The 15,206-nt window shown below is 46.8% G+C and overlaps 1 protein-coding gene across 2 annotated transcripts; it reads left to right on the top strand.

Annotated features, from left to right (window-relative positions):
- Positions 1-543: 543 nt before the first annotated feature.
- On the top strand, positions 544-9,328 carry LOC121862552. Of its 2 annotated transcripts, none has more exons than XM_042360858.1 (3): positions 544-740; positions 2,852-3,008; positions 8,733-9,328. In XM_042360858.1, the coding sequence occupies exons 1-3, from the start codon at positions 716-718 to the stop codon at positions 9,109-9,111; spliced, it is 561 nt and encodes a 186-aa protein (XP_042216792.1). In that variant the 5' UTR covers positions 544-715; the 3' UTR covers positions 9,112-9,328. The 2 variants fall into 2 exon arrangements, with proteins under 2 accessions (XP_042216792.1, XP_042216791.1); XM_042360857.1 differs by having other exon boundaries at positions 8,730-9,328.
- The last annotated feature ends 5,878 nt before the right edge of the window (positions 9,329-15,206 follow it).

Genomic DNA, 15,206 nt, shown 5'->3' with positions numbered 1-15,206 from the left:
AATAGACCACCTCCTTTTATAAACAAGTAAAACTCACCTGTTGGAGGCACAGTGAACATCTCCCTGATGAAGCCACGGATGTGCTTCGTTGGCCACAATAACCCCAGGGAATAGCTGAGTTGTCGGGTCTTGGGTCCCTCGAGCGACCCAAGCCTTCCAGAAGAAAGAAAAAAGTCTATTTCAACGTTTGAATATCTCAGCTCACCAATTGGCTCTTGCCTCGGGGGCGTCATCCAAATATTTGCCTTTGATTGGCTGAGAGGTTGACAACAGGAATGTGACCAAACGAAAATTTTATCCAGAAATAAATAAAAATTCTAAATACGGGTTATGAATGAGAACGTGACTATTTATTATGTTTAATTTCAATCACAATGTTTTAGTTCCCTCAAAAAATAACAAAAAGAATTTACGTGAAGACATTTTGATCCCTATTGGTGGGTTGGGCCACCAGCCAATCACCACCCACGAGGTGCGCGCACGATGCCGCCTCTGCTAAAAGAGAAGAGAGCTTAAAACCCACTCTCAGTCTAGCTCTGCAAGACGCACACTCCAGAAGTCGGGCCAACGCTACCATCATCGTCGTCCTCGCCAGTCCAGCTCAGGTCAAGCTCAAGATGTGTTGGTAGAGACCGAAAGTCACACACACACACAGGTAACATCAAGTGGGAAGGTACACTCAGGTGTTGTGGAGCTTGTCATCCCGGTACAAGACATGAACTCTCTTGCTATATTTTTTGGTAAGTCCAAATTTTTGTATTTTAACTTTCTGTGTTGTGTGAAAGAGTGACAACTCCCACAGCCTGTAGATACTGTTACACGTTGTTGTAGATTCTTCAGTTCATTCATGTCGTTTATCGCACAACCCGTCAACATACACAGTTATATGTGAGTATAATTGTTAATTTTGTATTGACTAGTAGCAGCGGTGACAGTTAAATGCCTGAACACAGTACACCTCATAACCTCACAGTACTAGTGTAGTCTTTGATTGTATTCCTACATCTAGATTCTCAGAAATTCACAAATAAACTAAAATTCTTTTAACACCATACCAGGTGGAAAAAATCGCGCAAAAAATATTCTAGCCTTGGTCTGGAGGCGTGACGTCATCATAGGTGCTCATGATCAAAGGTACTCGATACTTTAGTACAGTTATTGTGCAAGTTACAACTTTGATCCGACAACTTCGTACAATACGAATTTACACAAGAAATAATGTATTACTATCAAAAATCAATAAACTCACAGGTGCCCACATCTAGCCCCGTCCTCCAGGCAATATTCTCGAGGTTATATATTTTGTGGAAAAGTACTTGATTAAATACTAAGGCAATTTCATTGCGATTTTCTTCGACTAGTAAAGCTTTATACTATGATACATTTCTTTAAAACAAGGAACAATAGCGGGATCCCGCCCTTCCCTCCCCAACTGACGTCATAAGATGTAAAATCTCAGGAGTGTTATCTGGCAGCTGAAATATTCTTATCATACAGTTCAAGCTGTAGTGCGTCGTATACTGTTTATCAGTCACTCGAGTGACTGCTGGAGCAGATTATATTTTTAAATAAGAATTTTAAAGAAAATAGTGGCGGTGTGTTTCATGACTTTGGTTTGAGGATGTCATGATATCAGACTTAACTATTGACGTTCCAAAGAAATTTACAAGTCATTAGACATTGTTTATTTAATTATTTCCACAACTGATGAGGGTTCTAAAAAGTCGTATTAGCATTCCACCATATCGAATTGCGTTCTCCTATACACAGCCACAGGCAAATTTCTCAACATGCGAATAATTGAGGAGCCAGGGTCAGGACGATTCCTATATAATTTATATTCCATATGATACGAATCAGCCTAAACTACCTTACTACACTAGAGTAGTTTATGTTGTTTAGCAAATACACACAAGTATTTCCCCTAACTTTGTGCTTCATTCTTACTACTGTAAATATGTTTTACTATGGCCGTTCTCCTCCACAACAAGAACCTAAACCTGGTAAGAGTCCCACCTGGAGTTTTATTAATTGATGGAAAAATTAATGAGATCAGGGTTTCTCAGACGCCAGGATGTTCCACTTTTGCTGTTTACATAATCTCTAGATTTGGACACGACATAACTTGAGCAGTGTATCCATACTAGCGGTAAGAAACATTACCCCAGAGTGTTTGCCAGACCAAAGGCTAATAACATTATTGCGAGTTTTGGGTAGCTTACTTAGTCACTTCAGCTGTCTGCTCGAAGGGGGGGGGGGGGTTAAAGAGGGGATATATTGTGGAGAAGAAAGAAACTCAGTGAGAATTGAAACAATATTGAAGAACTGCTAAATAGAATAAATAAAGGAAGGAGTTATCTTCTGAACGTGAATGAATGACGAGAAATAAACAAGGATAATCGCCGATTAAGCTTAAAAAACACCCGACTTTTTGCCAGAGATCATCACTGTTCTTATAGCTAAGAATGGGAAATAATTCGTGAAAGGTAAAATTTGGTCTGATTCAATAAGATGTCGTTTACCATCATCATACAGTAGCCAGTTTACACCTAAAGTAGGTTAACTTAGGTTATGTTATGCATGGAAATATTTTTTTATATGTATTAGAATTATCTACGTGCATGTCTATAGCCAGTCCGATAACTCTAAAACAAAAAAGTTATCGCTATTTTACAATTATCCAAATTCAGTGTAACCCACATTATACACAGTCTGATATATATATATATAAATATATATATATATATATATATATATATATATATATATATATATATATATATATATATATATATATATATATATATATTCGTTATAATGCGCCTCATAGTAACTCGTGTGTGGTGAACAGCATTGGCTTTGGTGGGCGGGACATGGGCGTGGAGCAGTAGCGAGGTGTCGTGTACCTCGTGCGGTTCTGAGTGTCAGTCGGCATGTGGCACCAGGAACTTCCGTGCCTGCTGCTTCAACTTCCAGAGGCGCCGCCGAGCTGACCCTCGCTCTCACAGGTGAGTCACCTCCATTCCCAGGTAAGTCGCCTCCATTCCCAGGTAAGTCGCCTCCACTCCCAGGTGAGCCACCGCCACTCCCAGGAGAGCCGCCTCCACTCCCAGGTGAGCCGCCTCCACTCCCAGGTGAGCCACCTCCACTCCCAGGGGAGCCACCTCCACTCCCAGGTCAGCCACCTCCACTCCCAAGTGAGCCACCTCCTCTCCAGGTGAGCCACCTCCACTCCCAGGTGAGCCACCTCCACCCCCAAGTGAGCCACCTCCACTCCCAGGTGAGCCACCTCCACTACCAGGTGAGGCGCCTTCACCCCAGGTGAGCCACCTCCTCTCCCAGGTGAGCCACCTCCACTCCCAGGTGAGCCACTTCCACTCCCAAGTGAGCCACCTCCACTCTCAGGTGAGCCACCTCCACCCCAGGTGAGCCACCTCCTTTCCCATGTGAGCCACCTCCACTCCCAGGTGAGTCACCTCCACTCCCAAGTGAGCCACCTTCACTCCCAGGTGAGCCACCTCCACACCCAGGTGAGCCATCTCCTCTCCCAGGTAAGCCACCTCCCTCCCAGGTGAACCACCTCCTCCCAGGTGAGCCACCTCCACCCCAGGTAAGCCATCTCCTCTCCCAGGTGAGCTACTCCTCCCAGGTGAGCCACCTCCACTCCCAAGTGAGCCACCTCCTCCCTCACCACTCCCAGGTGAGTCACCTCCACTCCCAGGTAAGCACCTCCACTCCCAGGTGAGTCACCTCCACTCCCAGGTGAGTCACCTCCACCCCCAGGTAAGTCACCCCACCACCAGGTAAGTCACCTCGACTCCCAGGTGAGTCACCTCGACTCCCAGGTGAGTCACGTCCACTCACAGGCGAGTCACCTCCACTCACAGGTGAGTCACCTCGACTCCCAGGTAAGTCACCTCGACTCCCAGGTAAGTCACCTCGACTTCCAGGTGAGTCACTTCCACTCCCATGCGATTCACCTCCAGAGTCACCTCCACTCACAGGCGAGGTCACCTCCACTCACAGGCAGAGTCACCTCCACTCACAGGTGAATCACACTCCACTCACAGGTGGTCACCACCACTCACAGGTGAGTCACATTCACTCACCTGTAAGTCACCTCCACTCACCCGTGAGTCACCTCCACTCACAGGCGAGTCACCTCCACTCACTGGTGAGTCACTTCCACTCACAGGTGAGTCACCTTCACTCACAGGTGAGTACCTCCACTCACAGGCGAGTTACCTCCACTCACAGGTGAGTCACCGCCACTCACAGGTGAGTCACCGCCACTCACAGGTGAGTCACCTCCACTCACCTGTAAGTCACCTCCACTCACCCGTGAGTCACCTCCACTCACCTGTGAGTCACCTCCACTCACCTGTGAGTCACCTCCACTCCCAAGTGAGCCACCTCCACTGCCAGGTGAGTCACCTCCACTCCCAGGTGAGTCACCTCCACTGCCAGGTGAGTCACCTCCACTCACAGGTGAGTCACCTCCACTCACACGTGAGTAACCTCCACTCACAGGTGAGCCACCTCCACTCCCAGGTGAGACACCTCCACTCCCAAGTGAGCCACCTCCACTCCCAGGTGAGTCACCTCAACTGCCAGGTGAGTCGCCTTCACTCCAAGGTGAACCACCTCCACTCCCAAGTGAGCCACCTCCACTCCCAAGTGAGCCACCTCCATTCCCAGGTGAGTCACCTCCACTCCCAGGTGAGTCGCCTTCACTCCAAGGTGAACCACCTCCACTCTCACGTGAGCCACCTCCACTCCCAAGTGAGCGACCTCCATTCCCAGGTGAGTCACCTCCACTCCCAGGTGAGTCGCCTTCACTCCCAGGTGAGTCACCTCCACTCCCAGGTGAGCCACCTCCACCCACGCGAGTCGCTTCCACTCCCAGGCAGAGTCACCTCCACTACAGGCGAGTCACCTCTACTGACATGTAAGTCACCTCCACTCACAGGTGAGTCACATCCACGCACCTGTGAGTCACCTCCACTCACATGTAAGTCACCTCCACTCACAGGTGAGTCACCTCCACTCACTCCACCTCACAGGTGAGTCACCTCCACTCAGGTGAGTCACCTCATAGGTGAGTCACCTCCACCAGGTGAGCCACCTCCATTCCCCAGGTGAGACACCTCCACTCCCAAGTGAGCCCCTCCTGCCCCAGGTGAGTCACCTCCACTCACAGGTGAATCACCTCACTGACATGTAAGTCACCTCCACTCACAGGTGAGTCACCTCCGCCCACAGGTGAGTCACCTCCACTCACAGGTGAGTCACCTCCATTCACAGGTGAGTCACCTCCACTCACAGGTGAGTCATCTCCGCTCACATGTGAGTCACCTCCACTCACAGGTGAGCCACCTCCACTCCCAGGTGAGCCACCTCCACTCCCAAGTTAGCCACTTCCACTCCTAGGTGAGTCACCTCCACTCACAGGTGAGTCACCTTCACTCACCTGTAAGTCACCTCCACTCACCCGTGAGTCACCTCCACTCACAGGCGAGTCACCTCCACTCACTGGTGAGTCACTTCCACTCACAGGTGAGTCACCTTCACTCACAGGTGAGTACCTCCACTCACAGGCGAGTTACCTCCACTCACAGGTGAGTCACCGCCACTCACAGGTGAGTCACTGCCACTCACAGGTGAGTTACCTCCACTCACCTGTGAGTCACCTCCACTCACCTGTAAGTCACCTCCACTCACCCGTGAGTCACCTCCACTCACCCGTGAGTCACCTCCACTCCCAAGTGAGCCACCTCCACTCCCAAGTGAGCCACCTCCACTGCCAGGTGAGTCACCTCCACTCCCAGGTGAGTCACCTCCACTGCCAGGTGAGTCACCTCCACTCACAGGTGAGTCACCTCCACTCACACGTGAGTAACCTCCACTCACAGGTGAGCCACCTCCACTCCCAGCTGAGACACCTCCACTCCCAAGTGAGCCACCTCCATTCCCAGGTGAGTCACCTCAACTGCCAGGTGAGTCGCCTTCACTCCAAGGTGAACCACCTCCACTCCCAAGTGAGCCACCTCCACTCCCAGGTGAGTCACCTCCACTGCCAGGTGAGTCACCTCCACTCATACGTGAGTCACCTCACACAGGTGAGTGAGCCACCTCCACCCCAGGTGAGACACCTCCATTCCCAAGTGAGCCACCTCCATTCCCAAGTGAGTCACCCACTCCCAGGTGAGTCGCCTTCACTCCAAGGTGAACCACCTCCACTGTCACGTGAGCCACCTCCACCCCCAAGTGAGCCACCTCCATTCCCAGGTGAGTCACCTCCACTCCCAGGTGAGTCGCCTTCACTTCAAGGTGAGTCACCTCCAATCCCAGGTGAGCCACCTCCACTCCCAGGTGAGTCACCTACATTCTCACGCTCCCACCCAGGCGAGTCACCTCACACTCCACAGGGCGAGTCACTCACTCACAGGCGAGTCACCTCCACCACAGGGCGAGTCACCTCCACTCACTCACCTCCACCACAGGTGACTCCACCACAGGTGAGTCACCTCCACGCACCTGTGAGTCACTCCCAACTCACATGTAAGTCACCTCCACTCACAGGTGAGTCACCTCCACTCACAGGTGAGTCACCTCCACCACAGGTGAGTCACTCACAGGTGCTCACAGGTGAGTCACCTCCACTCAGGTGAGCCACCTCCACTCCCAGGTGAGACACCTCCACTCCCAAGTGAGCCACCTCCGCTCCCAGTCGAGTCACCTCCACTCACAGGTGAATCACCTCTACTGACATGTAAGTCACCTCCACTCACAGGTGAGTCACCTCCACTCACAGGTGAGTCACCTCCACTCCCAGGTGAGTCGCCTTCACTCCAAGGTGAGTCACCTCCACTCACAGGTGAGTCACCTCCATTCACAGGTGAGTCACCTCCACTCACAGGTGAGTCACCTCCGCTCACATGTGAGTCACCTCCACTCACAGATGAGCCACCTCCACTCCCAGGTGAGCCACCTCCACTCCCAAGTTAGCCACTTCCACTCCCAGGTGAGTCACCTCCACTCACAGGTGAGTCAACTCCACTCACAGGTGAGTCACCTCTACTCACAGGTGAGTCACCTCCACGCACCTGTGAGTCACCTCTTCTCACATGTACGTCACCTCCACTCACAGGTGACTCACCTCCACTCACAGGTGAGTCGCCTCCACTCACAGGTGAGTCACCTCCACTCACAGGTGAGTCACCTCAACGCACCTGTGAGTCACCTCTACTCACCTGTAAGTCACCTCTACTCACAGGTGAGTCACCTCTACTCATAGGTGAGTCACCTCCACTCACACGTGAGTCACCTCCACTGACAGGTGAGTCGCCTCCACTCCCAGGTGAGTCACCTCCACTCACAGGTGAGTCACCTCAACGCACCTGTGAGTCACCTCTACTCACCTGTAAGTCGCCTTCACTCCAAGGTGAGCCACCTCCACTCCCAGGTGAGCCACCTCCACTTCCAAGTGAGCCACCTCCACTCCCAGGTAAGTCACCTCCACTCCCAGGTGAGTCGCCTTCACTCCAAAGTGAGTCACCTCCACTTCCAAAGTGAGCCACCTGCACTCCCAGGTGAGTCGCCTTAACTCCCAGGTGAGTCACCTCCATTCACAGGTGAGCCACCTGCACTCCCAGGTGAGTCACCTCCACTCCCACGCGAGTCACCTCCACTCCCAGGCGAGTCACCTCCACTCACATTCGAGTCACCTCCACTCTCAGGTGAGTCACCTCCACTCACAGGCGAGTACCTCCACTCACAGGCGAGTCACCTCCACTCACAGGCGAGTCACCTCCACTCACAGGCGAGTCGCCTCCACTCACAGGTGAGTCACCTCCACTCACAGGTGAGTCACCTCCGCTCACAGGTGAGTCATCTCCACGCACCTGTGAGTCACCTTTACTCACTTGTAAGTCACCTCCACTCACAGGTGAGTCGCCTCCGCTCACAGGTGAGGCACCTCCACTCATCTGTGAGTCACCTCCACTCACCTGTGAGTCACCTCCACTCACCTGTGAGTCGCCTCCACTCACCTGTGAGTCACCTTCACTCACAGGTGAGTCACCTTCACTCACAGGTGAGTCACCTTCACTCACAGGTGTTGCAGAAGGTCTTGAAGATTGTATTTTGAGACGTAAATGAGGTCTGATGGAAGCCCTGGAAGTCTGTCTGTTGTCCCTGAAGTGGAACTGAGATACGAAGGACTTGAGGAGGTCCTGGGAGGTTAAAGAGGAGGCCAATAAGATGTCCTGAATAGTTTGGATAATACTGTGTAGGCAAGTTTGAAGGTCTTACAGATATGGAAGAAGTCTTGAAGGTATTACAGAGGACTTAGAGGTATGGGAGAGTGTCCTGACTGCAACACTCGCCTCTTGTCCTAAATGTCATTTGTTCGCGTCCGGGGTAACCCCAGTTCTGCCAGCTGTGAATGGGTACCTAAAGTACAGCTGTAGTGCTCTATAGAAATACTAGTGGTTCGTTGGTGTACTACAGAAATGCCAGGGAGAGGGAATTTCACTACTGATTGAACAAAAGCACATACGAACAACGTCGCTATGTGAAAAAAAAATCAGTAAATAAGGAGGGGAATCGATCGTGACTGCTAACCACAGTGCTGGAGGACAGAGCTATAAAATAACTTTCAAGATGATATTGTTTATGTAGTTATGATGTTCCTTTTTAGGGTGTTATACCATTTGTTGTCTCCTCAGCAGTGCAGGCGTCAATGAGGCTGACTCCATGGCACTTGAGGGCCTGCTGAAGCCCGACGTGAGTGGTACCAAGGACTCTCATCTCTCACAGATTCTACACTTACTCTCCCGCGCCCTTGCCGAATCCAAGACCGACCCTGCCTTCTACAAGGACCCGCCTTCGCTATCCTCTGTCCTCTCCCCGCTAGTGCAGGAGTCTACTGAGGAGGAGACAGACGACACTTCCGACCTCCTGCCCAGCAGCGGGGGAGACAGTGATGATCCTCCCCTCGACAATGTGATCTATCTGGCCTTCAAACGTCCTTCTCCATCCCTCAATCAACTCCAGCACCAAAACCTCCACCAGCGCTACACTCCTTCTCCAACAAGCATTAAAATATAAGGAGCCTCTTTGTCTCTCCCTCACCGCCACACCTGTTCACCTGACTCTACTTGACTTCGCCCATATTTAGGTCAAAACAATATTATTGTCACCAGGTTATGAGTTCAAGGCTCACAGAGACAAATGTCTGCATTATCCACATAACCAACTTAAAAAGAGTTTTGGAAGGCGCTCATACTTCATGACCATGATGTATCAAATAAATGCTTCATTCTGAGAGAAGAGTGGTTTTACTATGAACCGAAACACATAGGCGCGTTGATGTTGGTCTGTCAATTTATGAGAAATTCACTAACGGGAACACGGAACATAAATGCCCGCAGCAGACCTTCACAGTGGACCGTATATTATACTGTATGTATCCAATCTCAGCCAGACAATATAGAGCATCCCCCCCGATTGCTCACATAGACATTCACATGGACAAAATATATCCACACACATACCTCCAGGGTAATATATCTATACATCTTCCTGAACAAAATGTATACACATTCAACATTACATCATCCCTTCCTGACTACATGTCCCTTCTCCTAGATACAGGCCCCATCACTGGACATTATTTGGAATCTTCCTTAATTAGGTGTAACTTAGGGATTATGGGGAAGCTTTCGTCGTGGCCCTAGACATCTCCAAAGCATTTGGCAAAGTATGGCACAAGTCTTTGCTTTCTAAACTTCCCTCTTATGGTTTCTCTCACCCACTTTGTTCTCTAATTTCTAGCTTCCTTGAGACCCGATCCATGGCAGTTGTTGTCGAGGGATTGATCTCTCGCTCCTTTTCTACCAATAGTGGTGTCTCACAAGGTTCTGTTCTTTCACCTACTCTCTTCCTTCTTTTTATCAATGAATTACTTCAAACTACGACTAATTCTATCCATTCTTACGCCGATGATTCTACTCTTCACTCGTCACATTTTTCCCTTCCCCCTCATTCTCAAACTAGATCTGTTTCTAGAGCTGATATCATTTCATCTATCAATGCGGAATTGTGCTGCATCTCCGAATGGTGAGGTAGAATCTTGGTTAAATTCAATAGTTAAAAAACACAGTATTTATCAATTATGCGTTTTCAATACTGTAGATCTCCCACCAATCACATTTCAGGATGCAATCCTTCTGCCAAATTCTAAAATAGATATGCTAGGCCTCACCATTTCCTCTCATATGTCATGAAAGTCACACATCCATAACATAGCTGCCTCCCGAAAGCTGGGAATGCTGTACAGATGCCATAGCTTCTTCACTCCTGAGCAGTTACAGGTACTTCAAGAATATAAGGGATTCATTCGTCCTAACTTGAAGTACTGCTCTCATATCTGAGGTGGCTCTTCTTCTATCCAACTGTTAGATAGGGTGGAATCAAAGGCATTTCGTATTATTAACTCCTTTCCTTTAGTCGACAATCTTTTGTCCCTTTTTCTTAGCCACAATGTTGCTTCACTCTCTCTCTCTTCCAGGCACTTTAACAGGCAATGTTCAGTGGAATTGGCATCCCGAGTACCGCCGGCAAGGCCGTGGGCTCGTAACACTCGTCTTGCCCGCGGTGCCCACCATTTCTCTCTGGATGTCGGTCACACTAGAATAACCAGTTATAGTACATCTTTCTTTCCTCACACTACCAAACTGTGGAATGGACTGCCTTCTGTGTTTCCATACTTATACAATGTCTCGCTTCAAATAGCTGGTTTTCCGGCATCTTCGTGGTGTAGATTAATATAACCTTTTCCTTTTCTATTTTTTTTTATTCTTATTTTTTTTTTGGTGTGGTCAGCCTGTGTCTGGATGGGTTGTTCCCGTAAAAAAAAGTAATTATTATCTTCTAACATTGGCCTCAGCACTTGCAGTTAGTGTATGGAGCTCCTTATGCTTCGCGAGGAGCTGTGTGCCTTCTGCATTCGCTTTGCACAAGATGTCAGAGTGTGCGAAAATGAATAAAATAATAATGACTACACACATTGGAGAATCAGACAGGGACTCTAATGAAGGTGTCATGTCTGTAGAAACAAGTTCCTCTGTTTTTGATTAGCAGCTGATGCTGGATGGACTCAAGTATTCATCAACCTGGGTCTCACAGACATTGGGTTCTGCAGACTGGACTGGGTTTACAGCCATGAAGGTAGGCTGTGAGCCTGGATTACCGTCACCAGTTTCACCTCTCCCCATTCCGTCTCTACGGTCAGTGCCATAAAATACTTCGATACAGCAATTTTCAAATACGGCTGAAATTGAAGTCTAAGATAATCCTGTGGTAGCAGCCCAGCATAACAAATCTCGTTGATAAGCTGACAAACAAAACTCAATTAAATTGGAAGTGTCATGCAGCAAACTTAGCTGGGGATGATACCAGACATACGAGCCTATTTCGGTTTCGGATTATGGAATGAGTTTTGGACATAGCACCGACGTTCAACATAATAAAGTTTTCGTGAAGTCGAGCAAGACAGGCTTGGACTTCAAAGCCAAAATTACTGGCTCTTGTTTTCATTTTATACCTCACCTGACATAGCTCAGATCTCGGACTTTTCTGCTGCACAATGACATATTTCTAAACGATATCAAGAAAGCAGCCAGCTTTAAAATTCAATTTTTGTTATATATATATATATATATATATATATGTATATATATATATATATATATATATATATATATATATATATATATATATAACAAGGAAAAACACAAGTAAGCGCTTTCATAATTCACATCTTCAGGTGGTGAGTTTAGTCTGTACTCACTGAGTATGGAGTACAATAGCATAGTGTTTATCTTGTACTCTAAATCACCTAGTGATTTACTTGCATATATATATATATATATATATATATATATATATATATATATATATATATATATATATATATATATATATATATATATATATATATATGATATATATATATATATATATATATATATATATATATATATATATATATATAATATTATGTATTTATAGTGTTTCGTGGCTTGTGTGGATATAATGGGAGCGTGTTACTGGCAGGTTGAGTGTTGTTGTATGTAAAGTCAATAGCTGTTGGCTAATGGGTATTTGGATTCGTGTTTCAAGTGGATTTGGTATGAGTTCTGTGACCGTTATGCAGTTGGTCCCCGATGAAGTTCAGTCGCCTAAGCTTGTTGGGCATATTGTTCAACAAAGTCTGGTTCTTTTTGTATCATGGTTGTCGGCAGTGAATTCTGATCAAAGTGCCCTTATGGGCTGTTGGTTCGAATCTGGCGGGTTGAGGTGTTGATTGTATGTAGAAGTCCGCGTGCTTTATTGGGCTAATAAATATATATGGATCCTCGTGTTTTCGAAGCCGGTTGGTAAACGTTACTCTGACCACCGAAGTGATGCGGTGGTCATTAGGGTTCACGGCGCCATAAGCTCGTTGAACAGGCTTTGTGTGAAATATAACAAAAGTCTAGGACTGCTTTTATTATCCTGGTGGTCCAGCAGTTAGCGTTCCCCGGTCACAGTCATAGGCTTGTGGGCAGTGGTTTCGAATCCTGGCGGGTTGAGGTGTTGATTTGAAGTCCGCAATGCTATTGGGTAAATATATATGGATCCTCGTGTTTCGAAGCGGATTTGGTAAAACGTTATCTGACCACCTAAGTAGTACAGGTGGTCCCCATTAGAGTTCACGCCATAAGCTCGTTGAACAGGCTTTGTGTGAAATATAACAAAGTCTAGGACTGCTTTAGTATCCTGGTGGTCCAGCGGTTAGCGTTCTGATCATCATGTTAAGTGGGCCGTGGGTTCGAATCCTGGCGGGTTGAAATTGTTGATTGTATGTAGAAGTCCTGCTTTATTGGGCTAATAAATATTATGGATCTCGTGTTTCGAAGCCGGTTTGGTAAAACGTTACTCTGACCACCCTAGGTAATTGGGTGGTCCATTAGAAGGTTCACGGCGCCATAAGCTCGTTGAACAGGCTTTTGTGAAATATAACAAAAGTCTACAAGGTTTCTTTATTATCCTGGTGGTCCAGCGGTTAGCGTTCCCGGTCACAGTCATGGGCGCTTGTGGGCGTGGTTTTGAATACTGGAGGGTTGGTGTTGATTGTGTGTGAAGTCCGCGTCTTTGTTGGGCTGGTGATATATGGATCCTCGTGTTTGAAGCCGGATTTGGTGGCGTTCTGCTGACCACTTTAGTGATGCGGTGAATTCCATTGAGGGATTCACGGCGCCTGGGCTCGTTGAACGGGCTTTGTGTGAAATATAACAAAGTCTAGGGACTGCTTTTAGTGTCTGGTGGTCAGCGGTTGGCGTTCGTCACGATCATGGGCTTGTGGGCGTGAGTTCAGATCCTGGCGGGTTGAGTGTTGATTGTATGTTTAGAAGTCAGCATTTATTGTTGGCTAATGAATATATGGATCCTCGTGTTTTGGGCGGTTGTTGACGTCCTCTGACACCTAAGTGATATGGTGGTGGTCCCCATTAGAGTTCGGCATAGCTCGTTGAACAGGCTTTGTGTGAAATATAGTCTGGGACTGCTTTTAGTATCCTGGTGGTCCCATGGTTAGCGTTCTGATCTGATCTATAGGCTTGTGGGCGTGGGTTGAATCCTGGTGGTTGAGTGTTGATTATATATATATATATATATATATATATATATATTTGTTTGTGTTCTGGGTCAGTGATTCTGTAACTCTCTCTCTCTCTCTCTCTCTCTCTCTCTCTCTCTCTCTCTCTCTCTCTCTCTTTTTTTTTTTTTTTATCTCTCTCTCTCTCTCTCTCTCTCTCTCTCTCTCTCTCTCTATATATATATATATATATATATATATATATATATATATATATATATATATATATATATATATATATATATATATATATATATATATATATATAATAGCACTAGGCGCGCGTGTGTGTGTGTGTGTTCTGGGCAGCCGAAACGGCACAATCGTTTTTCATCAAACTTGGTGGAAAAATCCCCCCCAAAAAATCGTAGAGTGGAACAAACCTGGTCCTATATCGATGGTTTCTTTAGGAAACCATTACATAACCATTTTATTTACGCTGGAAAACGATGCAAGTCTACGGACTTGGCGCACCCCCATTCGCTGTACGCTGTCAGCCCACGATTGCAGTTATCTACGGCTCCCTCCTCCTCCCCTCACTTTTTTTCTTTGCCTACTTTTTTTTAATGTTGTTTGGATTAGTAAAGGAAGGAAGATGAGTAAATAGAAGAATCAAGAAGGGGAAACAGAAAATAGTTAGAGATAACATTTGGGGGGAAGCTGAGTTTCATCATGCGTCTGGATGCGCAGTTTCAACGTTACCAGACGACCTTACAGCTACAGTGTATACTTATTCCCGTGGCTCATGGAAAAGGAGAAGAGGTAAAAAGATAATAACAAGAATGCATGTAGAAGATGACTACAATAGACACAGGGTGAATATAGACAGTGAAACAGACAGGAGGTTGACAAAAATAGACAGATTCATACATGCACAAATAGATAATATGGCAACTAACATGACAGACAGACAGCTGACTTACTGGTTCACATTAGACAAACAGGCAGACACACGCCAACAACGGATAAGACAGACAGAATTGACGACACAAAGAGTACAGACCGGCTTACATTCAAACACCACGCAGACGAACAGACAGTTGCTATGGCAATAGATAGGACGGATAGACTTTAGACAGATAAGAAAGCATTTATAAACAAGAATAACACCAAATTGACCATAGTTGCGTCAGTGAGGGTAGGAGGTCTTACATCCACCAGCATAAATAATAAGACGCATTGAAAACTAACACCCTTTTGCGGAAAGAACATCGATGGTCGGTCAGTCATGTGAGATGGGCCTAAAACTGACTAACGTAGATGATGACTATGATGACTTAACGCAGGTGATGACTTAAGCAGGTGGTGACTAATCTAACCAGAATCAAGGTCACTTCTCTTCATAATATAATTTATCTCGGAATGATCATCGGTGATTCATAATAATTTTTTTTTTTATGATTTTAACCTCTCCTTATGGCGAATATTTCTTTAATTAATTATTCTAACATTTATCTATTCCTTCTTATAGTATATTTGATACTGTAAGTATCACGACCACGAC

This window comes from Homarus americanus, unplaced genomic scaffold, assembly GCF_018991925.1.
Source record: "Homarus americanus isolate GMGI-L3 unplaced genomic scaffold, GMGI_Hamer_2.0 scaffold31037, whole genome shotgun sequence".
Lineage (NCBI taxonomy): Eukaryota > Metazoa > Arthropoda > Malacostraca > Decapoda > Nephropidae > Homarus > Homarus americanus.
This window is presented reverse-complemented; position numbering and strand designations above follow the sequence as displayed.